This window comes from Primulina huaijiensis, chromosome 4 (assembly GCF_012295235.1).
Source record: "Primulina huaijiensis isolate GDHJ02 chromosome 4, ASM1229523v2, whole genome shotgun sequence".
NCBI lineage: Eukaryota > Viridiplantae > Streptophyta > Magnoliopsida > Lamiales > Gesneriaceae > Primulina > Primulina huaijiensis.
This window is the reverse complement of record NC_133309.1, coordinates 17,930,105-17,953,785: the sequence shown is the minus strand read 5'-3', so window position 1 is coordinate 17,953,785 and position 23,681 is coordinate 17,930,105. Positions and strand designations below refer to the sequence as shown.

Sequence of the window (23,681 nt, the reverse complement as noted above, 5' to 3'; positions counted from 1 at the left end):
TTGGCTTTTCTTTTGTCTTCATCTGTCCACTCATCTCTTGGCTTTTCAATGCGTTAAGATGCCCCTTCAATTAGGGCAACAGCTATATTAGCTTTCAATATCTTCATGGGTCTGTCAGTGAAAATGTACCACATGTCATCGTCTTGTGCAGCTAGGTGAGCCTGCATTGTGATTTTCCAGTCATCAAAATCTTCTCTGGAAAACATAGGAATTTTGTTGAATGAAGACGTGGTGATCAGTTTGGTGTATAAGAATATTCAGGGACAAGATTCAACTGCTCTGATACCACTTGATAGGATTGATTAATAGCTGAAAGTGTGTTTAGAAGGGGGGTTGAATAAACACTTCAAGATTTTCACAGCTTCTTCGAATATTGAGTCAGTTTAGTGATAAACTGAAACTTAAGAATCTCGTCAGTCAATATTAGTTGGTTAACAAGAAATTGTGCAGAAGTAAATCAACTGAAAGATAGAATATACAACTGAAATAGGAACACATGAATTTTATGGATGTTCGGAGATTTCAAACGCTCCTACGACACTCCTTCTATCACAATGATAGGATATTCACTAAAAGGATTTGATCGATACAAGGAATTGCAAAGACCCACTTCAGTCTTGGACTTAACAATGCCAAACTGAAACTCTTAGTTTACAACTCAGTTCACAGTTTACAATTGGACTTACAAAAATACTTAGCACAACTGATCTCTGTAAGATCGAGTTTTACAACAGCAAGTATGTGCTAGAAGCTCTGAATATAGCATGAATGCTATTTGATAAAACAGTAAGTGTGAGCTTTGATTCTTTGATAATTTCAGCAGAGTGATAGCAGGTAAATCGTAGTGTCTCGTGTTTGTTCAGTTGATATTCTCTGCTATTTATAGGCTTCTCTTCCAATGGTAACAATAAATATATTTGAATCTTTTCTATCCATTGTTTTCCATGTCAACATTCTTCTTGAAAGCGGATTGGTTACGTTGCCTGGTTGCGCAACATAAGTTTTGAAAAATTGTTTTCAAGAAGAAAAACAAAACCGAGCACCTTACAATATGTGTAGCAAATAACAAAACAAACATGTCATACATAGAGTGTTTAAGAAATATACCTATCAATGTCTTAAGATTGATGATGACTCCAATTAAGATGTTAAACACCTTAGTTCTTGAATGGTAGACTAATCTACAAGCCTCCCTTGAGCACTCCTTGCTCAAAATCAAGCCCACCATCAACAAGCTAAATCCACTTTACACTTGCACTAGAAAATGTAAGGCATTTTTCTTCGAGAAGTTTGTGCTTTCATCAACAATTTCTTCGAGAAGTTTGTGCTTTCATCAACAATTTGAAGAAGCAAAATGAGAGGAATTTTTACTCAAAAATTTCGGCCAAGGTGAGTTAGGGAGAGAAGAGAGGAAATTTTATTGGCGCTTGAAAAAGTGATAAAGTGCATGAGCATGTCATGCATTATTTAATGAAAAAGTTGACTCCAACCCTTCACCTCCCTTGCATGCTTTCTACTTGGGCTTGTAATTGACTTTTATTTAAATGTTTCAAACAAATTTGAGACCAATTAAACCTTACTTGAATTTATTCAAGCCCACAAGTTGAATAATTATTTCTAATTGGATTCTACAAGGCCCAATGTTATTTAATTAATTAAAAACTTGAATTAATTTAATTATTTGGACTCTACTAGGTCCACTAGTGTTTGATTAATTCAACACTTGAATTAATTTAATTTAGTCCATAATAATGTTTATGAAAATAACAATTTTCAAATACATTATTTATTTGAGTCAACTTTTAATTTAGGAACATTTCCACAAATTAAAAGTTACATTCTCCTTATAGAAGTCATATTTCTAATTTTTCTTGTGCCTATAAACTCTTTTATAAGCCGTTCAACACATTGAATTATTTTCTTCTCAACGGGATCTAGAAAGTTAGCACTTGTGTGGCTATCCATACCCGAAGGTAAGCGGTGAATCCCCGACTACAATGCATCGACTCCTATATGTTTCGAAAAAACACCCAACCTTGCCATCTGATGACCCCATAAGAGTCGGTAAACAAGTCGAAGTGCAATGCTAACATATAGAGTCTCAATGTTGTCCCGGGTCATAAGGACTAATGGGGTACAACTATAAACTAGGACGTTTCCACTCGATAAGTAAGAACCACTTAGAAAGTCCTTTATGGAGGGTTGTTCAGTGCAATCTACAAGGAGCACCTATATCTGCATGTTCAGACATCACAATGTCCCCTACCAATGAAACACGGTACTCACATTGCAAATACCAGTCTCAAACTGGAGCGGCCTATATCCTTCTTAGCGGCGGCTGAATCGACTAGGAATTATTTAGAATATACAGTGTTTCAAATATGAGTTTATGATACTCATCATATGAGCATCCCATATTCTTTCTACTATTTTTATATTCAAGGACTTTATCTATGCAACTAGCGTAGGTATATAGATAAAGATGTGCCAAAACAATAAATTCAAATAGTATTAAAATAAAGATTGTTTATACGTAGAGTTTCAACATGAACCCTCGGCCAACACTTGGCTCGACGGACACCTACTCTAACATTTCTGACATTCATACACTGCAGGTTTTCTGAAATTCAGCACTCCCAGTATAAGTTGCAGTTTGTTCTCTACAGTTGTCGGTTGGATGTCCTTGTTGTTGACGTGTACAGTTGAGAGATCAGCTGATAAGCAACAGATGATAAGCTAACAACTGTTTGTAGCAACTGATCAGTTTCCAACTGATCAATCAGTTGTCCGCGTAGCTTATTCTCGCTTGTTCAGTTGCCTTAGATTTTCTTCACATTAATCTTCAGTTAAGGCAATCAGTTAGTACGCGTATTTTGATCAGTTACCACCAGTCTTCTCGATCAGTTAGGTCGATCTAATAAACAATCAGTTTGTCAAACCACCGAAATTTAGTTTCCAACACATATGATATCAGAGTTAAATGAACATAAGTCAAACATTAAATGAATCATAGCTTCAGAATTGGATGAACAGATTGTTCCAAAAATCTTGGAATGAACAAGTTGGAGTTTGACACTGAAAAACCAGTCATCTTGAAAAAATGTTTGCGCCTAATTGAACCGTTTGATCGATCTGAATTTTGGATATATTGCTTCAAACAAGTGTAGGTATATTCTGAACGGTGGAGATTAGATTTGAATCTGTAAAACAATGAGCAAAAATTTTTGAAATCGGGAAGAATTTTTGGTACTCGAAAATTCCAAATTTTGGAGAGAACTTTTGATGTTGTTTTGGTGTGATTTCACTCACTTCTTTGCCACTATTTATAGGCACCAATGTGACTTTAGGCCTTCCGCCTCCATGTCAAAGGTTGCATGGTTTATGGCATGTAATCACCAATGTGACTTTAGGTCTTCCCCCTCCATGTCAAAGGTTGCATGTAATTTATTCTCATCCATGACATAATTCGTCTTCAATGTAAAATTAAAATCAACTTGGTACTTTGTCTCTTTGTATAGTAAAATTTTGGGTCTTCACACATGTCCTGCAAACCCATACAGAGAAGTAGAGATCGGCTCGAACTCAAATCCTTCCACCTTTATCTGATCCAGAGTGCTCTTGAACAAAAATATGCACGGAGCTTCCATTATCAATAAAGATCCGTGCCACATCATAATTGGCAATGGTGGCCGTCACCACCAAGACATCGTTATGTGGAGCCACAATGCCTCGGAGATCTTCCGACCCAAAGCTGATGACAGGATCCTGGGATAAGTTTGCACCCCTAGATATCTCGAAGTTCTACAACCTTCTCCCATGTGCTTTCCGAGCTCGCCCGGAGTCTCCATCAGTAGCACTCCCCGACATCATATGAATCATTCCTCTCATAGGGTGGTTGTCATCATTCATTTCTCTCCTCGATTCGACAGGCTCACGAGGGACATCTTGACCTCGACCTTTCTTTCTTTGCTCCCCGATCCTCTGATTTATCCATGGAGTGCCTCAACCTCGCTTAGGGGGACGGGCGAGATCTCAGTTCACTCTCGGATGAGGATCCTTCTTGCCTGACCAACGGTGGGAACCTAGCATTGCTCTCCACCCTCTGCGACTTCTCCCCCCTCTCCCCTGATTCCCTCACCTCCATCACTTCATCCCGATTCCTATTCAGAGGAACATGTAATGAGAATTGTCCTCTACATCTAGTTTTATCCTCCTCCCTTTCAACTGCACCCCTCTTCCTTCCTCTTCTCTCCGCTCCCTCAACTCTTCATCCCCCAGGCCGCTGTTCCATCCTCTTGTTCCACTGGGCATCCTCTATATTTACATATTTTCCACCTGAGCTACAAGATCATCATAGCTTGACGGAGGTTTCTTGACCAGCGATTTGAAAAATTCTCCTCCTCTCAGTCCTTGTGTGAAGGCACTTATCATGATGTCGGGGGAGCAGCTGGTATCTCCAGCGTTGCACCATTGAACCGCTGGATAAATTCTCACAAAGTTTCGGCTTCTTTCTGTTTCATCACGAACAGGCTCGGATAATTTTTCTGATGCCTTTTGCTGCTAGCGAATCGGTGCAAGAAATCCGTAGAAAATTCCTCAAAATACTGTATGGAGTTGGGCTACAGGGTGTTAAACCATTGTTGGGCTGACCTCACCAGCGTGCCCAGAAATACCCTGCACCTGACTCCATCTGAATACTGATACAACAGAGCCGAATTGTCAAACCTCCCCAGGTGTTCTTCTGGGGTCAGTATGTTCGTCATATTCTCCCACGTTTGACCGTCGGAAATTTGGAGGAAGCCCTTCTTCCAAAATGACAAGTGAAAAAGGACTTCCTCCCTTGGATGCCGACGCTCTGCTTCCCAACTGCTGCCTCAACATTCGCATTTCTTTCCACATCTCTCCCATCTCAATATTATCCCCACTTGGGAGGGGATGTGTCTCTACAACCCTACTCTTGTGGCCCTCAGCATTTTCCTCTCGCTCCTAGCTAGTGGCTTGTCTTTCAACAAACATAGACTCTTGGTTTCTCTACATGGCTTCGCCTACTGTCTTGGTAATAAATTGGCCCAACTGTTCCAGGGTCAAGTTCCCCACATTCTCATTGGGACGGGGTTGCTCGGCCCTTGTCTCGAGACGGGGTTGTTCAGCTCTTGTCTCATGATGAGGTTGTTCAGCTCTTGCTTCCTGACGAGATTGTTCCAGTCTCGTCTCAAGACAAGGTTGTTCGGGTCCCATCTGAGGACGCATTGATGCTGAGTTAGTTCTTATGCTCCCTTGCCTGCCTACCATCTCTACATCTCAACTCCAAACTTCCCACAGAGGGCGCCAGGTGATACTCACTGAAAATTTAGTGTCTGATTCCAACAAGTGACACTAGTCCAGACGTAGGCTTCGAATTTGCTCTGAGCCTGAAATCACGAAGAAGACCGTTAGAAGGGGGCCGGGAGGGTGTCCCGGCGTAGCCCTTCAGACGCTCAAGTCAGAGACTGAGGATATAAGGGGAGGGCAGCTAAGGGTGCTGCTGAAAAATAATATAGTGAATGAATGAACTGAACGCTCAATCCTGATATTTATAGAAAAATACATGGGCCCGTGATGGACCTTCCACCTTGGCTGCGGATGGGCCAGGGGTCCCAAATCTAATTTGGGCCTAACCCTAGTGGGCCCATCTATGAGGTATTAGAATGTATAACTCTAGTTTAAGTATTTTTATTTCTTATTTTAAGCTATAGTTCAAGCACTGAGATTGTTATCTATGTTTCATTTGTTTGGATATTCTACAACATATGGAACAAGGTACCGTTTGGTGTACTTGATGATGACGACATGCATTAGAACATGATTATCCACCCACGTGATGAACATGTATATGATAAGCATTGTATGAATGAAATTTTATTATTATATCATTGAGTGATCATGGTTGATTATGATTTCGTAAATATTTTTTAGATATGAGTAGGTATCTTATGAGATGGTCTCATCGACCCCGTCAACACATATAGTTAGAATTATTACTTTTGACATAAAAAATAATATTTTTTCATGGTCGGGTCGGAGATCTAATGATCGTGAGACGGTCTCATATGAGTTTTTGCGTCAAGATATTATAAAATAGTAAACACAATAATCATACAAGTTAAAAACATACCAAATAACGTATACAAAAACTCTTGTGAAAACCGTCTCAATGATCAATATTGTGAGACAGATTCCCGATCCGACTGAATTCATGAAAAATATTATTTTTTATAACAAAAATATTACTTTTTATACATACAGTCATCTCAAAAGAGATATATTCAATAACATATTATTCATTTACTAAACGAATTGGGAGCCCAAATCAATAAGATTAATTTTTTATTCCAAAGGGATCGGAAGAGATCAATCATGTCTCTGTTGTATTGAAAGAAGTTTCCGCCACTACCCATCCAATTTGTAAGATAGTAATAAAATCGATCCCGAGATCTCACACTACATGGTAGATACACTATTATGTCTCAATGTACGGCGGCCTTAGATGCACGTAATAGTTTAACGTTGCTCCGAGGATAATAAAGATTAACATCAAGAACAACTAAGAAACGTGGGGTGACAAATTCAATCACATTAAGAACTTGCAGAAAATGATTCCATCACTCCCTCTCTGTTCAGATGTATTGGAAAAATCTAAACAGGTGAGAAAATATTCGAACTACACCCAAATAAGGGAATCTAATTCCCCCACTTTTCTTTTCCAAAACAAAAGCAGATTCTTCCAGCTAGCAGAATCGATCCCCATCCATGAAGGTCGTATATCGAATCTTGAGCACTCCTTTGGTCTACTTTCTTTAGATTCTCGAGGCCATCAAGCCAGAAAGTAAATGAGTTAAAGAGAGGAGCATAAAGATTGTAGTGCTGTCGGAAGATACTTGAGTCACACTTGCCCTGCTAGTATCCGTGTTGCCAAAGCCGGTCCCACCCAACGGTGCGAGGCTGATGCCTGGAGTCGTAGAGCCCGGCATTGTGCCTATTGTGGTGCCGCCGCCCGTGTTTGGGGTTCCTCCTCCTATAGTTGGGTTGGTCGATGGTGTCGTGCTGCTACCGACGTTGCTGCAAAAGAGTTGAGTTGGATTAGTCGAGTGACGAAGCCTAGAGCCAAGATCATCAGTTAGGGTGAAATGAAAATTTTAAAAATGATACTGATTGACAAAGATTTCGAAATACGAAGATAAATTTTCAACCTATCCCGATTCGAGAACACAAAAAGTTTTAGGGGGCAAAGTCCTTTTTGACTTTTTTCTGCAAGAGGTCGAAAATTGTGTAAAGTTTGATGACATGGAAACATAAAAGACAAATGATATTTACACATCAACATCACAGATCACATGCCTAATTATATCACTTGAAACCAAAGATAAGTAATTTTCAAGATTCAAAATATTTAATCATAAATAACACAAAACCAGCAACTGTTTGAAGACAAAAAGGAAAAGAAAAAAGACACCACACCTGGAACTTGATGGGTAAACACAGCCAGAAGCAGCACCTGAAAAAACATTAAAAAAAAAAACATTCAAGAAAAAATCACCATTTTTACAGAGAAAGGAACAGAATTTGAGCTGATGATTAATGGGGACTCACTAGGGGCTGTGGGAGAGACAGTAGCACTGCCTGCAAAATCACAGCTCCCAGGGACTTGGCCCTTTCTCTGGTAGTAACTATTCACAGCATAGTTACAGTGGTCCTTCACTGTATTCGGGTTGTAACAAGCCCCATTTTGAAGTATCGGTGAGCAATCAGCTCCAGCTCCACAAGCATAGTCTATGTTCTTCTGATATGCACTGTCACCTCCACTACTACAAACGCAATACGCCGCATCTGTGTGATGAAAACCAGAGAAAAAGAAGGATAAAAACGGATCAGATCTCAAATTATGAAGTAAACTTGAGGGCCTAAACTGAATTCTTGGCTTCACCAAGTTACTCATAACATACGTTGAAACGAAAATGGCAAACAAAAATCACATCTTTTGCAGACCCTTTTCACTTTTCTTCAAGAAAGCGACATGTGAGGCACTAAGGCTGAAAACCAAGAGCAGGGTACCTGAAAGCCCAGCCATGGCCGGGAGAAGCACTAAACTGATCATAACAAGAGCCATGTTTGCTGCAAGACCCCAAAGATATTATGAGAAGAGATTACTTTAAACGCTTTCTTATTCCAGATGGCAGGCCGAAACAGAACGAACAAGGGATGAAAGTATGGAGCTTGAAAGAGGAGAAAGAAACTATGGGGGAATAGCTGTTTCTACACAGTACTATACATCCGCCAACCGAGGTGGCCTTTTATACGTAGATACATGAATTCTTCATCTGGTCGGTCGTTGGTTTTATAAATTACTTTTTATTTTTTTAAGAATGTTTATGGGGGATTGAGAGTTTTTAGCTAACGGAAAGCTTTCTTGTTTTGTCTCTATACACTGGCACTATGGGAATGTGTGTGCATGTGGATTGGCTTTAACAAACGGTCCTAAACTCGTGTATGTGGTTTGAAGTTAACCCATCTCGGGTTACCCCCGAATCATTGAACGTTTGGTAAATTGTTTCACTGTTACTTTTTCAACTTGTATCTTTATGTTGCTACATCACAACGACATAGGTGCATCTTCAATTTGATCTTGGTTCTTATTTTGGTAGAAAATGATGGAAATTGTGATGGATCATCTCGGTGAAGATTAAGTTTTTTAAAAAAAATATCGTTATTTATTAATATATGAATGACACTGATTATAGGACCACGTGTTTTTGGTACGATGGAATTTAATTTTTTTCAAACTCTAATATTACATTTTTTAAAATAAAATTTATGCACATAAAGATTAAAATTTATTGATTAACTTTATATATTTGTGAGAATATAGGCTGTTGTTGCAACGAATTGCAACGAGAATCAGAATATCAATTTATTTTAAAGGTAATAATAAACTCGAAAATGTGTTGAAAGCTCACTTAAGCTTGTCGAAACATATCGGAGATCACCCAAAAATTCATCGGAACTCGTCGGAAACTGGTTGTCGATGATCATTTACGTTTGCCAGAGAGACATGCCAAATTAGGCTTTGCATTTTCACTCTGCTCATACCTTGATTTGTCTAGCTTTTGTCTATTCAATTTTTTTTTTTTTGTCTAAAGTTCCACAAAATGCAGGATTTGGATCTTCTGCTGTGGCTAAAAACAAAGCACCTGATGCTATGCACTTTTTACACGAGATGATCAGTTGATCATCTCGTTTCCTCTGACAATTTTTCAATTTTATCTGACACTGTATTTTAAATTATTTTATTTGATTAATGACAGAACTTTAAACTGACGTCTGTTATCTTTTTTTGGGACTTCATATCCTGAATTCACAAAATTACTCTCATTAAAGCCTTTAACTACAAATTTGAAAAGCAATTCAAAATAAGACTAAAACCAACAAAATACAAAGAAAAAGATACTACCGACGGCCATGGAACATCAAGAAATATACAATTACACATGTTATATGCATGGCCTGCAAGTATAATTTTAATTCATATGTGATTGTTTTATGTCAAAAACAAGATCATATTGTTTTACATGATATTCACCGACTTTTTCCTCACCAACATCATATTGTTTCAAGAATTTCAATATTTAATTTTTCATTTCTTCAATAAATAAAGAAGATTTCTATGGTAAGAAGAGGAAAACATGGTTTTATCCCACTATATTCTGATAAAATTTAAAATACTCGCACAAAAATTCAATATTAACCACAACCACCAGCTTTTTTGAGTTGATAAACTAAATTGGAAAACCCAAAAACAAAATGGGAAATATGTCTAAAGTACAACCATCTGATCCTTCTCAATGTTGTGATCCAATAATGGATGGATATCTTTCTTTAACTAGTTCCGAATTCTCTATTCAAGTAATCTACAAACAACCTCTTTGCACTGTCTGCGTCGGAAGGCGGAGGCGGACCACTTAAACTCGACTGCACGGTTAATTTTATGAATGTTCGTCTGAGCCTACGCAGCTGTGGCAAGCTAACAAGTCGTGAAATGTTCAGATTCGGTGAGGCAGGTCCAAGAGACACACCGTTCAAGGGTCCAACTATAGCCCGAGATTGAGCTTCCACAATCATATTTGTTATCTCTAGTGTTGCTCTATCAAGTTCATAAAGAGAATTTGCCTATGTTAACCGTGCACTTTGCGCCGCAGTAGTAGGTTGCAGTACTTTCGCGTCCCAACTTTTCGAGTCTACCTTTTTTGTTAGATATGTAGCAGCATCTACCATAGCAGATGAGGATTTTTCGATGCCATCTCTAGAAAGCCATAACTCGAACAATGGGGAATCCCAACGGTTTCTGCTTCTGGCCTCTCGAATCTTCTCACCAGATCTTCGAAAATTTTGCCATCATAAAAAGAGTCTGATTTCTCCCTGTGTTCTTCATTCCATTTTTGACAAGTGGTCTCTTCGACGTGACAATGGAGAACACAATATCTAGTTCCAGCTGCACCAGCCAGGCACCAAAGCTCATATCTGTAAGTCTGTAACCCTTTATGATGTTTAAAGAATCCACTATGATTATATTATCTCGGGATAATGATCAATCGACTTGGGATATAAGTACAACTCCCAAATTCTTTTCTGCCACCATGTCAACATAACTTTGGTTATGATTAAGGAGAAGAGAAGATTCGTCAATGATTTTGACTGATGGCTCGGATTCTGATTCTTGAAGCGCTTTAGCCAGGCAGGATGCAGCGGTTGCTTTTCCACTACACGGTTGTCCACAGATAACAACCAACGCCATGTGCGAAAAATAGAAATTCGGTGTTTTATACGAAACAACAACTTCACATAAATAAGTCTACAAGAATATCTTATGCAACTCCATCAATACCATTTTGTATAAATCATAGAAAAATGATAAATCTTTGGCTTTCTTATACATTTTCGTCGTAGAGCTATGGATCTCTAACTTTCCTATGCTTACAACTTAAAATTAGAAAAAGTCACGAAGTAAATTGGTGATACTCCTAGAAGAACCCGGGTGGTAAACGGACGACCCTGATCATGGTAAGTTTACAGAGGGAACTCATAAGAAGCCGGGCAGGTGAGTGCCCGGGACGTCATTTACCCGGGCAATCAGAGGCCTGAGCTCTTGGGCGAATTCTCGTGTGATTACACTCTACCCGGGATGTCTCGGTAATAGTACCACACTCGAGTGCGGGAGCAGACGATATCTTATCTCGATTAGTGTGCCTGACAGTATCTTACTGATTTGACAGAATGAGAAAGTCAAGACGGTGTGACAGCAAGTAGATGGCGGCTAAAAGTGGTAAGTAAGCACTGAAAACAAGGAAAAGTCATCATCTTCCTTCCTCTAAATAGCAGGTTTGTTTTGCATTTATTTCATTCACATATATTCACATATATACACCAGTAGCATTTATTTCTCGACAATGGTTTTCTTCATCTTCGATTTGCCAACTTAAGCATCGGAGTGGTAACGCCGAACACTCCTCCGACGCCCATTCACGTGTTCGTTTTCTTGTGTTCAGGACACCACTACAGCTCAGTTTTCCTTCATCATCTTCACATCAAGATCCGGTGGATTGCTCGACACAGCTCACCCTATTCACGTGGATCACATCATTAGCGCCATCTGTGAGAACTTGAGCTCAGGACGTGGATATGACTCCCACTAGAAGAACGAACCAGGCGAATTCTCGGTCCCCGGAGAAAACCCCTTTCTTTTTGGTCAAGGTGGCCCTCCACTCATGGGACCTCAACCTACCATCACTTTGTCATCGGAATAATTGGCTAGGATTATATCTGATGTAGTCGAGAAGGCCATAGCATCGGAATAATGGCTAGGATTATATCTGATGTAATCGAGAAGGCCATAGCAAGAAAAGCCTTTCTCATCATTCTACACAGCCTGAGCCTGAGCAGGAGCGAGATCAAGGGGGAAGAGAAGAGCAGAGGAGAGGGAGTCCAGTGTTGGATCCAAGTCTCCTACTGTAGCTGAAGAATTGGAGGAGTTGAGGAAGAAAATGAAGATTTTGGAAGGGCGGGTTGGATGCAAGAATAGTACTCGGACAGTGCCTAAAGGTTGTCCCTTCTCTGATGTCATTGTTCGGGAACCTCTGCCCGTGCACTTTAAATCTGCAAAGATAAAAGATTATGATGGGAGTGCTGACCCTGAAGAACATCTAGCCAGATTCGAGAATATGGCTATGCTACACTGTTATGCAGATAGAATCAAGTCTAAAGTGTTTTTTATCACTCTGGTGGACTCTGCCCAAAGATGGTTTGAAGGACTATCCCCTCAGGATATCCACTCATTTGGAGACATTCAAAAGTTGTTATTGCATCATTTTAGCAGCAGCAAGAAGTACAAAAGAACAACTTTCAGCTTGTTCGAAGTGAGGCAAAGCCCTGAAGAGACTCTGAGGGCATATATCCGAAAGTTCAATCGAGTTGCTTTGGATGTTCCCTCCTGTGCCCCTGAAACAAAGACTACTACATTTACCCAGGGTTTACGGGAGGGAGAGTTTTTCCGGTCATTGACAAAGAAATCGCCTGGGGACTTTCAGGATCTTTTGGCTCGGGCAGAAAAGTACATCAATATGGAGGAAGCCCAGAAGCAAAAACGAGATGCTTTGAAGAGAGAGACAAGTGACTGGGTGTCCAGACCCGAGGAGAGAGCTCAGAAGCTAGCTCCGGGCATTTTTCTCATCATGTACCACTGAAAATTGCCTGAGACAGAGAGGTCCAAGAATGCAGCTCTGAAAGATCGCGGTACGTGAACCGTAATCTACCACTAGTTAGATCCGAGAAGAAGAGATTATGCACCCTTCACAAGGTATGCTTTCATAACACTAATGAGTGTCGAATGCTGAAAAGGGAGTATATCCATCCTGCTGCCCCCGGATTTAACCAATCGAATAAAAGGACGAGATTGCCACCCTGGTCAGCTCAACGTCCTGGACCCAGTTCGCGAGAAGATTGTCGAGCTGCCCCAAGTGGAAGAAGAGATCAATAGCCAGAGTGGAAGAAGGCTTCATCACCTGCCTTAGGTGTGATAAAAATGATTTCTGGGGGCTCCACAGATGGTGATTCTAACCGGGCTCGAAAGACGAAAAGTAGGAAAGAATGCTTGTAGGTCGACGGAGCAAGGAGAAATGAAGTGGTTATCAATTTTGGCCCGGATGATCTCCGAGAAGTCAGCCTTCCTCATAATGACGTCCTGGTAATCCAAGCCCGAGTTGCTAACTAAGAATTCATGAGGATCTTTGTGGATTCAGGAAGCTCGGTCAATATCATCTTCAAGGAAGCCCTAATGCAAATGGACTTGCAAGGGTACCAGTTAAAGCCAGTAGAAACTGCATTTTTCGGTTTTGCTGGTCACGCTGTGTACCCGGGAAGTGAGAAAGACTGTTATGACCACTTTTACAGTTGTGGATGCCCCTTCATCATACAATATTATCTTGGGGCGACCGGCTATGAACGAATTGAAAGCTGCGGCCTCCACTTACCACCAGAAGATAAAATTTCCAGTTGGAAATCAGGTAGGAGAAGTACGGGGAGATCAGTTCTTCCCGGAAATGCTATGTGGAAACAGTCTGGTGGACCAGAAGAAGGCAAGGCGGGAGGAGAAGGGGGCAGGTCGTACTGAGGAGGTGGGAAGGATGGCGGAGAAAGAGGATGTGCATTTTGTGGCAGAAGAGGAGCAAGAGGTGGTGGAGATTATGCCAGGAAAGGAGATCCGGGTGGCTCGAGATCTTGACTTATCCACCCGGGTCAGTTTATTAAATTGTTTAAAAACTAATGTTAATGTTTTTGCCTGGTCACAACAGGAATTGGTCAGGATTTCATCCCTGGTGGCTGAGCACAGCTTGAATATCATCCCGGGATCCCCGCTTGTGAAACAGAAGAAGAGGCACTTCGGCTCGGAGAAGACAGAGTGATTGATGAGTAGGTCCAGGAATTGTTGAAAGCCGGCCACATTCGAGAGGTACAATTTCCTACTTGGCTCTCGAATATAGTGCTGGTTCCTAAGGCTACATGAAAGTGGATAATATGTGTAGATTTCCGGGATCTTAACAAAGCCTGTCCCAAAGATCATTATCCTATTCCTCAAATTGATCAGCTGGTGGATTCCACCTCTGGCTATGAATTGTTCAGTTTTATGGATGCTTATCAAGGATACCACCAAATTCCCTTGGCCAAGTCCGATCAAGACTAGGCCAGTTTCATTACCTTGGGAGGCACATTTTGTTATGTAGTCATGCCTTTCGGGTTAAAGCATGTTAGGGCAACATATCAGCGCCTAATGAATCGAGTATTTGAGAAGCAACTGGGGAGGAATAACGAAGTATACGTGGATGATATACTGGGCAAGTCCCGAGAGATTTCTCGCTTTTTTTCTGATTTGGGAAAAACATTTGTCACTCTCATACATTATTGAATAAAGCTCATCCCAGCCAAGTGCATTTTTGGGATAAAGAATGGTAAGTTTTTGGGTTTAGTGGTCACTGATCGTGGAATTGAGGTAAATCCCGAGAAAGTAAGGTCAATACTGGATATGCCATCTCCTCGATCTGTCCGAGAAGTACAAAAGCTAACCGGGAGAATTGCTGCACTTTCCCGGTTCATATCCCGATCTGCGCACAGAAGTTATCTTTTCTTTCAGATCCTTCGGAAGGCACATAAATTTGTTTGGGATGAGAAGTGTGAGCAGGCGTTTAAAGATCTCAAGAGTCACCTGGCAGAGCTTCCAGTCTTATTAAAGCCAGAGCCCGGAGAAAAATTATTTGTGTACTTATCCACCACAGAGTATGCTGTCAGCTCGGTGCTTATACGAGAGGAAGGCTACGACTAGAAGCCTGTATTATGTCAGCCAGGCTCTCAGGGGAGCCGAGCTCAGGTACAATGAAGTGGAAAAGATAGCCTTGGCCCTGGTCATGACTGCTCGGAAGTTACGACCTTATTTTCTCTCGCATCCAATCATTGTTCTTACCAATAGTCCTCTTGGAAGGATCATGACTCACCCGGAGGTTTCTGAAAGAATGGTAAAATGGACGGTAGAGCTTGGAGAATATGATGTTGAATACAAGCCTTGAGCCGCCATCAAAGCCCAAGCCCTGTCAGATTTTCTGTCAGAGATGATTCAGCCGGATGAGGAAGAAGTATGGAAAGTATTTGTATACGGAACAGCAAGTCTAGCCGGATGTGGAGTTGGAGTAGTGATAGTAGCACCCCCGGGAGAAAAAATCAAGTTGGCCCTGAGAATTGACTCACGGGTCACTAACAATGAAGCAGAGTATGAGGCTGTTCTCGCTGGCACACATGCTGCTGGGGAAATAGGGGTCTCCCGAGTCATTCTTTACTCCGATTCACAATTGGTCACTCAACAGATAAAGAGAGTTTATGAAGTCAAGGATGAGAAAATGCTCAAGTACTTAAAACTCAACAAAAACCAGACAGAATCTTTTGTGGATTGGAGTATTGAGCAAATCCCTCGAAGTGAGAATGGTGAAGCAGATGTGCTTTGGCTAAAATGGCTGCCTCTCTGTCAGAAGTCAATACTCGAGAGGTATTACATCTTACTCGGCTGGTTCTCTCTACTGAAGAAGAAGTGTTGCCGATACAAGAAAATTCATGGATGACACCCCTGATCAAATTCATTGCCCATGATATATTACCCGAGGATCGAATTCAAGCCCAGAAGATCAAAAAACAAGCTCTCAAGTTTGTTCTTTTGAATAAAATCTTATACAAAAGATCATACCAGAGGCCTTTGTTGAAATGCTTAGCTATGGAAGAGGTAAAATACACGAGGGATGTTGCGGGGAGCATCTTGGGGGAACAGCATTGGCCCGGAAAGCAATGTTGGCTGGATTTTGGTGGCCCAGCATGAGCCAAGACTCTGCCCGGGTGGTCCGAGCATGTGAAGGGTGTCAACATCATTCCAACTTTCGGCATAATCTGGCCACTCCTATGAAGCCTATTTGAGCATCTTGTCTTTGACCTCAGTTGCTTACCCCCAAGCAAATGGGCAGACAGAGGTAATCAACAGAATTATTGTGCAAGCCTTGAAAACTCGACTGCAAGGCAAAGGAAAAGACTAGTGAAGGAGCTACCTAGTGTTCTCTGGGCATACAGAACTACACCATGAGCACTTACTTAAGAAACTCCTTTCAATCTGGTCTATGGATCTGAACCAGTATTACCTGTGGAGATTGGGCAATATTCTGCCCGGGTAGAATTTTACCCGGACGATAATGATCAGAGCCGGGCAATGGAACTAGATCTGGTGGAAGAGAAGAGAGATCGGGCGATGGTTCGGATGGAAGCTTATCGGGGCAGGATTATGAAAACATACAATAAGCGAGTCTGAAGGCGGGATTTTGAAATAAGAGATCTAGTAATGAAGAAAGTAAATCCAGCTGGAGAGGTAGGCAAGCTGGAAGCTCGATGGGAAGGACCCTTTAAAATTATGCGGAAGGTTAGCTCGGGAGCTTTTTACTTGGAAGATGCTCAGAAACGCTTTCATAAGATACCGTGGAATATCTTTCATCTGAAAAAGTATTATTCTTAAAGGACTTAGTACTGTAATTTATTCAATGAAATAAAAGAATCATTCAACAAGTTGTAGCATTAAGTCCAGGGATCCGTATCCTAGCTCGGGGCTCCGTATCCCGATCATTTCTTAAGTCCCGACCATTTCTTAAAGCCCAGGGACCCGTACCCTGGCTCGGGGCTCCGTACCCCGACCATTTATTAATTCCAAGGACCCGTACCCTGGCTCGAGGTTCCATACCCCGACCATTTATTAAGTCCAGGGACACGTACCCTGGCTCAGGGCTCTGTAACCCTACCGTTTATTAAGTCCAGGGACCCGCACCCTGGTTCGAAGGCAGAAGTCCCCGATCACTTCTTAAAAATCCCGGTTATTTTTCAACACTTAGAAAAATTTTGGAAGATTTAACAAACAGTATTGAAAGAAAGAGAAGACCGGTGAAGAAGATTTTATTAATAAAAAGCCCAAAGGCCAGGATTACAATCATGGAAATAAAAAGAAGAAAAATATTACAATCATATTCTAAATCAATTGAATTTGAGTCCGGCTGCTCTTCATCTTTTTTGTCTTCCTTCTCCTCAGAATCCTTTGGGAGAGACGTTATTGCCCGTTCAAAATCAAGAAAATCTTTCTTATCTTCCGGGAGAAGGCTACTCTTGGCATTTGTCGAAGCCAGTTCGGAAGAAAGAATAGACCCGATCCTCAACAGCCGTCTTAAATTCAGGAGACTGAAAGAAGAAAGCCCATCATTTCTCTTGGGAGTACTGTTTGAGCTAAAATAATTAAATTATAAAGCCCGGTTATCTTATAAAGCCCAATTTAATTCTGAAGCCCAATTAAATAACACAAGCCCATAGTTGATCAATTCTTATCAATTCAAATCGATCGCAAGGCGGTGAAAAAGGAGGAGATCGTGGGAGGAAAGAGATAGAGATCGTGGCGTGAAAAGTGGGAGAACATGGATCATGGGGGAATGGAGAGAAACGGCACATCGCTGGGAAGAAAAAGACATCGGCAAACACAGACAACAGACAACTCAACTCTACAAACAAAATCTACAAAATACTCTATGCAAAAATTTTCAATATTCAATCACTAGTCTTTTAAGCATTCCATTATATTTCTAGCATTCTATGTCTTGTTCTTTTTAGATTTCAGCAATTTTATGTGTTATATTCCATGTCTTGTAAATTCCTACTGTTTATTGAAAATATAGACGATGTCAGGGGTTTATTCCTCAAATTCCAGTAGTTTTCTTCTTTTTTTGGCGTTATATTAGTTTAGGAGATTAGAACCGATGATCGAATTTAGGATTTGCTTTCGTTTGATAGTTAGAAGTTAGATTTTTACTGTTTTTCACACAAATTGGTGCAACTTCGCACCTGGCACGCCCGCAAATCAAATATTGTGCAAACATATTTTTGGCACGCCCGGTGGGACCGCACTATGCCGCCAAGAAGAAAAGAAAACGTCAATCAGGAGAGTGGGGAGTCTCTGGCTAATCAAGAGGGAACTCAGGTTCCACAGCCAAAGCAACCTACTGTTGAACCAAATGCTGAAGAAGTAGATTTGCAGATTCCTACTACGTACGATCAAGTCTCAAACAGGGTGATGGAAGAGTTGACCGCTATAAAGATTGAGGAGATCTCACTGGCCTTGTCTAAGGCAATGGCTGACTGTTTGAAGACCATTTTGTGTAAACCGAGTCAGTCTCATCGAGGAGAGAAAAATATCACTGTCAAAGAAGCTGATCAGGGAAGCAACCAAGTTCATGAATCTGATCAGGGAGTTGGAAACTCAAGGGCTGGCGATCCTCGCCGCTTGGAGTTCACTCTCCCGAATCAACCAGAACGAAGGTATACACCACCTCACAAGAGAGAAGAAACCTTAGGAGGGAGGGCTCAGCCATATCCACGTGCTCATGGTGTGGGGAGCTCTAAGCAACCTGTTACTCAGGCGTACAACGTGACAAATCCTCTGTATCAACCAGGAGCTTATGAGGATATGTCACACATAGATTATCTGGGAGTGGATGGAAGTTTCACAGGAGGTAATATTGGCTTAAATGCAGGGTTTCAAGCTCGGGGGGCAAATTACTACCATCACCAACTCCCAGCTCGGAACATCCACGGGATTGATCCAGAGATAGTGAGAGAAACTGTTCACGAGCTGTATGGGCCGGCTTTGAGACAGATAGGCCGCCCGGAGATTCACAAACCATATCCAGACTATATAGACGTGAATAACCCATATCCAAGGGGGTATAGAGTTCATGATTTCAGCCTATTCTGTGGGGAGGACGGCCAATCGTGCATGGAACATATAGCCAGATTCACCATCTAGTGTGGGGAATTAGCCAACTTGGAGAACTTCAACAATCTAAAGTTGTGGCTATTCCCGAATTCCCTCACAGGGACTGCATTTGCATGGTATGCCTCACTCCCCAAAAATTCAGTGATAAGTTGGCAAGAGATGGAAAGACAATTTCACATCCAATTCTATAGAATAGAGCCAGAAGTGTGTATTGCCGATTTGTCAAGAGTAACCCAAAAGAAAGGAGAATCTGTGGAGTCTTTTATCGACAAGTTCATAAAGATGAAGAATAGATGCAAGGTGTTCCTACCTGAGACCGAGTTCGTGAAGATTGCACAAAAAGGACTGGATTTTGAATTAAGAAAGAAATTCCAGGGAATGGAGTTTAAGGTTTTCTTTGAGCTAGCTGCCAAAGTGGCTGAATACGAAGAACTATTGCGGGAAGAGTCATACAAGAAGAAAACTGCTATGGGGTCTTATTATCAGGAGGTGGAAGATGTGGCATTACCAGAAATTCGATCAATTGGTTCTTGCACAGTTCTCCTGCTAAAAAAGAAGCTAGCAGAACCTGAAAAGAAGAACAACTCCCAACTCCCCAAAGACATGCAGTATACATTTGATGTGTCAAGGACCGAGGAAGTTTTTGAATTCTTGGTAAAAGAAAAATTCATCACATTCCCACTGATCACAGGATGCCACCCACCGAAGAGCTGAAGGGACGAGAGTATTGTAACTCCTCCTACAATCATGCTACTAAGTCTTGTTGGGCGTTCAAGAACATTTTGCAGGACAGAATTAACAAGGGAGTCGTGAAGTTCCCTAACAAACAGGAGTCTATGGCGGTGGATGATGATCTTTTTCCCCCAGTAGCTTTGGTCAATGTGAATGTGAAAGATTTGAGAGATCTTCTCAATGAGAAAAGAAGCCGATCCTTTGCAGTGAAGGACCGAGTAATCAAAAAATGCTGGATCCCTAAGGGTCAATTGTATGAAGCCACTGGAAGGTATAATACCGATCGACTAAGAACAGTTTAGCAGCGTTTAACCAGAAATTTTGGCGAATCCGCGGCCTCTAGGCCGAGGACCAACATTTCTTTGGAAGACCAGTGCGTGAGAATAAAAAGTTCAGAGGGGAATCATCTCGTGATCAGCACCAAAGGTACTCGGACAGAAGAAATGCATATGAAGTTGAGTCACAAAGGGTGGAATCAAGGAAAATATCAGCTGATCAAGGCAGAGAGCGGCGTGCATATGAAATCTCAAAAGGAAAAATGATTGAGAGTAGGACAACAAGGCCCAGATACGTCCTTCCAGCTAGAGGGGAGTTCAGTGAGTCTTGGAGAGTGGCCCAACATAAAAAGTTCCCTAGGCCACCGACTAGGACTCAAAAGAGACGGCTGTTGAGGGAAAGAGCTATTGCAAGAAGAGAGGAGCCAGCTAAGTTGAGAAATGAACCCACAATTGATGTTCCAGTCTCCAGGAATCCAGTGGGTAGTAAATCCAAGTTTGGAAGATCGGCGACTGAGGATAAGTTTGTAGCGGATGATGATGATTTGTTAAGCGAAGAGGATGATCAAAAAAGAAAAACAATTAATTTTTCCGTTGGAGAGTTTCACATCACTGTGGATTGTGCCACAGGAGTGGTGATACTACCAGAGAGGTTTAAAATGATAGAATAAGAGAATGGGGAGTTGACGTCCCAAGAGTCAGTGCCAAAGGAAGAGCATGTAAATAAACTCCCTGAAGGGAGTTCAAGAGTGATTATAAAGGAAGATCACCCAAATAAGCCTAAAAATGTGATACTTGAAAAGCATACACTGGCCATGACCAAGCACATAAGGCCGTTGTACATCAAGGCCATCTCAATGGGAAACCAGTGTCTAGGGTCTTGATTGACAATGGCTCAACTGTGAATGTTCTTCCAGTAAGAATGTTAAGAAATCTGGGCAAAACTGAAGAAGATTTGATCCCTACTGAGGTTTCTGTTGCTGCTTTTACCGGGGAAACCACCAAGACCATTGGAGTATTCCCCGCTGATGTTATTGTAGGGAGCATGTCGTCTTTATGTGCATTTTTCGTGGTAAACTCCTCCGCCAACTTCCAAGCGTTGTTGGGCAGAGATTGGATCCATGCAAACCAGTGCATCCCATCTTCAATGCACCAACTGTTGTTATTTTGGAAAGGGGACGACGTAGAGGTTGTAGAAGCGGATGGACAGCCGTTTCAAACAACTGCAAGTGCAGTGGAGGCCAGATATTACAACGGGGATTTTGGGCCTATCAAAATTCGTAACAATAGCAAGAAAGAAAGCACACTGTACATGCAAACACTAACTCCAAGCTCGGTGTTGGAAAGAATCCTCAAGCCTACTGTTATCGTGCCGCCTAGGCCGATGATTCAACCGCTAATTGAGGAGGTTGATGATTGAAATGAACCAAAAGGGGAAAGAGGTAGCTGCAACCTCTATATGGAAGGTGCATGTGCAGCAAGTACTGGACAAATTGGAAGAAGATGAAGCATGGGACACCTACGGAACTGAGGTTGTCCAAGAAGAAGAATACGAAGAGAATAAATTCCAAGTTGATGAATTGTTGATGGCGCCATCTCAAATGGAAGATGGCCAACATGAAGTACAAGACCCGTTGGAAGAAATTAACTTAGGGGAGCTTGAGAATCCAAAAGTGGTATATGTGAGTAAGTTACTAGAAGAGCAGTTGAAGCAAGATTTGATCAATGTGCCGAAAGAATACAAAGACTGTTTTGCATGGAGCTATGATGACATGCCAGGGTTGGACCGAAAATTGGTCGAACACCGACTTCCACTCAAAGATGGTTTCAAGCCATTTCAGCAGCCAGCTCGTCGCATGTCAAAAGAAGTTGAGTTGAAAGTGAAAGAAGAAGTCGAGAAATTGTTAAATGCCAAGTTTATAATACCAATCAGATATACCGAATGGCTTTCGAACATTGTGACAGTCATGAAAAAGAATGGCAAGGTTAGAATATGCATTGACTTCCGAGACTTGAACTGTGCAACTCCCAAAGATGTATATGTGATGCCGATACCTGACATATTGATTGATTCAGTGGCTAGACATGAGTTGTTATCCTTCATGGATGGGTTCTCGGGCTACAACCAGATCAAAATAGCAGAAAATGATACTCACAAAACTGCATTCAGATGCCCAGGAGATGTTGGTACGTTTGAGTGACTTGTCATGCCATTCGGGCTGAAAAACGCAGGGGCCACATACCAAAGGGCTATGAACTCGATCTTTCATTATATGATAGGGCATCATATTGAAGTATATATAGACGATATTGTTGTGAAATCCAAACAAGCTGCTGATCACATTGAACACTTGGGGAGGAGCTTCCAAAGAATGAGGCAACATGAGTTAAAGTTAAATTCATTGAAATGTGCCTTTGGTGTGAAAGCAGGAAACTTTTTGGGATTTCTGGTACATCATAGGGGAGTTGAAGTGGATAAAAACAAAGCCAAAGCTATTATGGAAGCAAATCCGCCTAGAAACAAGAAAGAGTTGCAACGCTTCCTTGGGCAAGTAAATTACTTGAGGCATTTTATCTCTAACATTGCAGGGAAGACCAAAGAGTTTTCACAGTTGCTGAAGCTCATAGACAGTAGGGAGTTCAAATGGGAAGATTCGCATCAGAAAGCTTTTAATGTGGTAAAGGGATATTTATCCAATCCACCTGTTCTTATGCCTCCCAGGTATGGAATGCCCCTTAAATTATATATCTCTGCTGCCCATGAGTCAATTGGATGTTTACTGGTTCAAAACAATCACGAAGGAAATGAGCAAGCCATCTATTATTTGAGTAGATTCCTTACTCCAGTAGAGGTAAAATACTCTGTGATTGAAAAACTATGCTTAACATTGTATTACGCATGTGCTAAGTTAAGACATTATTTGATTCAATCAAGAGTGTTTGTGGTGACTAAAACCGATTTGATTAAATATATGCTTAATAGACCCATACTCTCTGGGCGTATTGGCAAATGGTCTTTAGCATTGGCCGAGTTTACATTGATCTACTACCCCCAAAAATCAGTAAAGGGCTAAGCTATAGCCGATTTTTTAGCTGATCATCCTTAACTTGATACGTCTATTGGAGAGCAGGTTTGTTTTCCGGTTTGTGGAATAGATGTTCGACCATGGGAGTTGAAGTTCGATGGATCAAGTACAGAAACAGCAGCCGGAGCTGGTATTGTGATCACCTCCCCAAGAGGTGTGAAAACCGCTCTATCCTTTAATTTGGGTTTTCCATGCACCAACAATCAGGCGGAATACGAAGCACTGGTCATTGGATTAGAAATTTTGAAAGATTTAGGGGCGAGGGAATTGTTAATATCAGGGGATTCTCAGCTGGTACTCAAACAGCTGTCAGGGGAGTTCAAATGCACAAGTTTGTCCTTGGCTCCATACTATACCGCGGCATCCCAACTTCTCGATGATTTTGAGGAAGTGTCATTAATACACGTCCCAAGACAAGAAAATTGGGAGGCTGATGAGTTGGCACAGGTTGCTTCGGGATTGAAGATATCTCCAGAACTTACACACAGGCTAGTGTTGATCCAGAAGAAAAACCACCCTTCAATCTAGCAAAGGGGAATTCAGGTAGACACGCTCAATTTGGATATAAACTTAGCTGGTGACTGGAGAGATGACATAAAACAGGTGTTAGAATCAACCGGGAGGGATATTCCACATGGTTTAAAAATGAGAGCTCTTAATTACGTCTTA

The 23,681-nt window shown here is 41.4% G+C and overlaps 1 protein-coding gene and 1 pseudogene across 1 annotated transcript; both read right to left on the bottom strand.

The window, feature by feature from the left end:
- Positions 1 to 6,558: 6,558 nt before the first annotated feature.
- Positions 6,559 to 8,481, bottom strand: LOC140975331 (PLASMODESMATA CALLOSE-BINDING PROTEIN 4-like). Its single transcript, XM_073438991.1, has 4 exons — positions 8,092 to 8,481; positions 7,630 to 7,866; positions 7,498 to 7,534; positions 6,559 to 7,098 (listed from the first exon to the last, which is right to left on the bottom strand). Exons 1-4 carry the CDS (start codon positions 8,144 to 8,146, stop codon positions 6,837 to 6,839), a joined length of 591 nt encoding a protein of 196 aa, XP_073295092.1. The 5' UTR covers positions 8,147 to 8,481; the 3' UTR covers positions 6,559 to 6,836.
- A 1,255-nt stretch (positions 8,482 to 9,736) lies between these two features.
- On the bottom strand, positions 9,737 to 16,836 carry LOC140975330 (protein KTI12 homolog; annotated as a pseudogene).
- Positions 16,837 to 23,681: the final 6,845 nt, after the last annotated feature.

Bases quoted from the DNA above. Each gene is read 5' to 3' on its own strand.
- LOC140975331 (XM_073438991.1), bottom strand. From the start codon at position 8,146: ATGGCTCTTGTTATGATCAGTTTAGTGCTTCTCCCGGCCATGGCTGGG. The intron at 7,867-8,091 runs GTACCCTGCTCT...TTCATCACACAG, and splicing joins GGCCATGGCTGGGCTTTCAG to ATGCGGCGTATTGCGTTTGT. The intron at 7,099-7,497 runs GTGTGGTGTCTT...ACTCTTTTGCAG, and splicing joins GTTTACCCATCAAGTTCCAG to CAACGTCGGTAGCAGCACGA.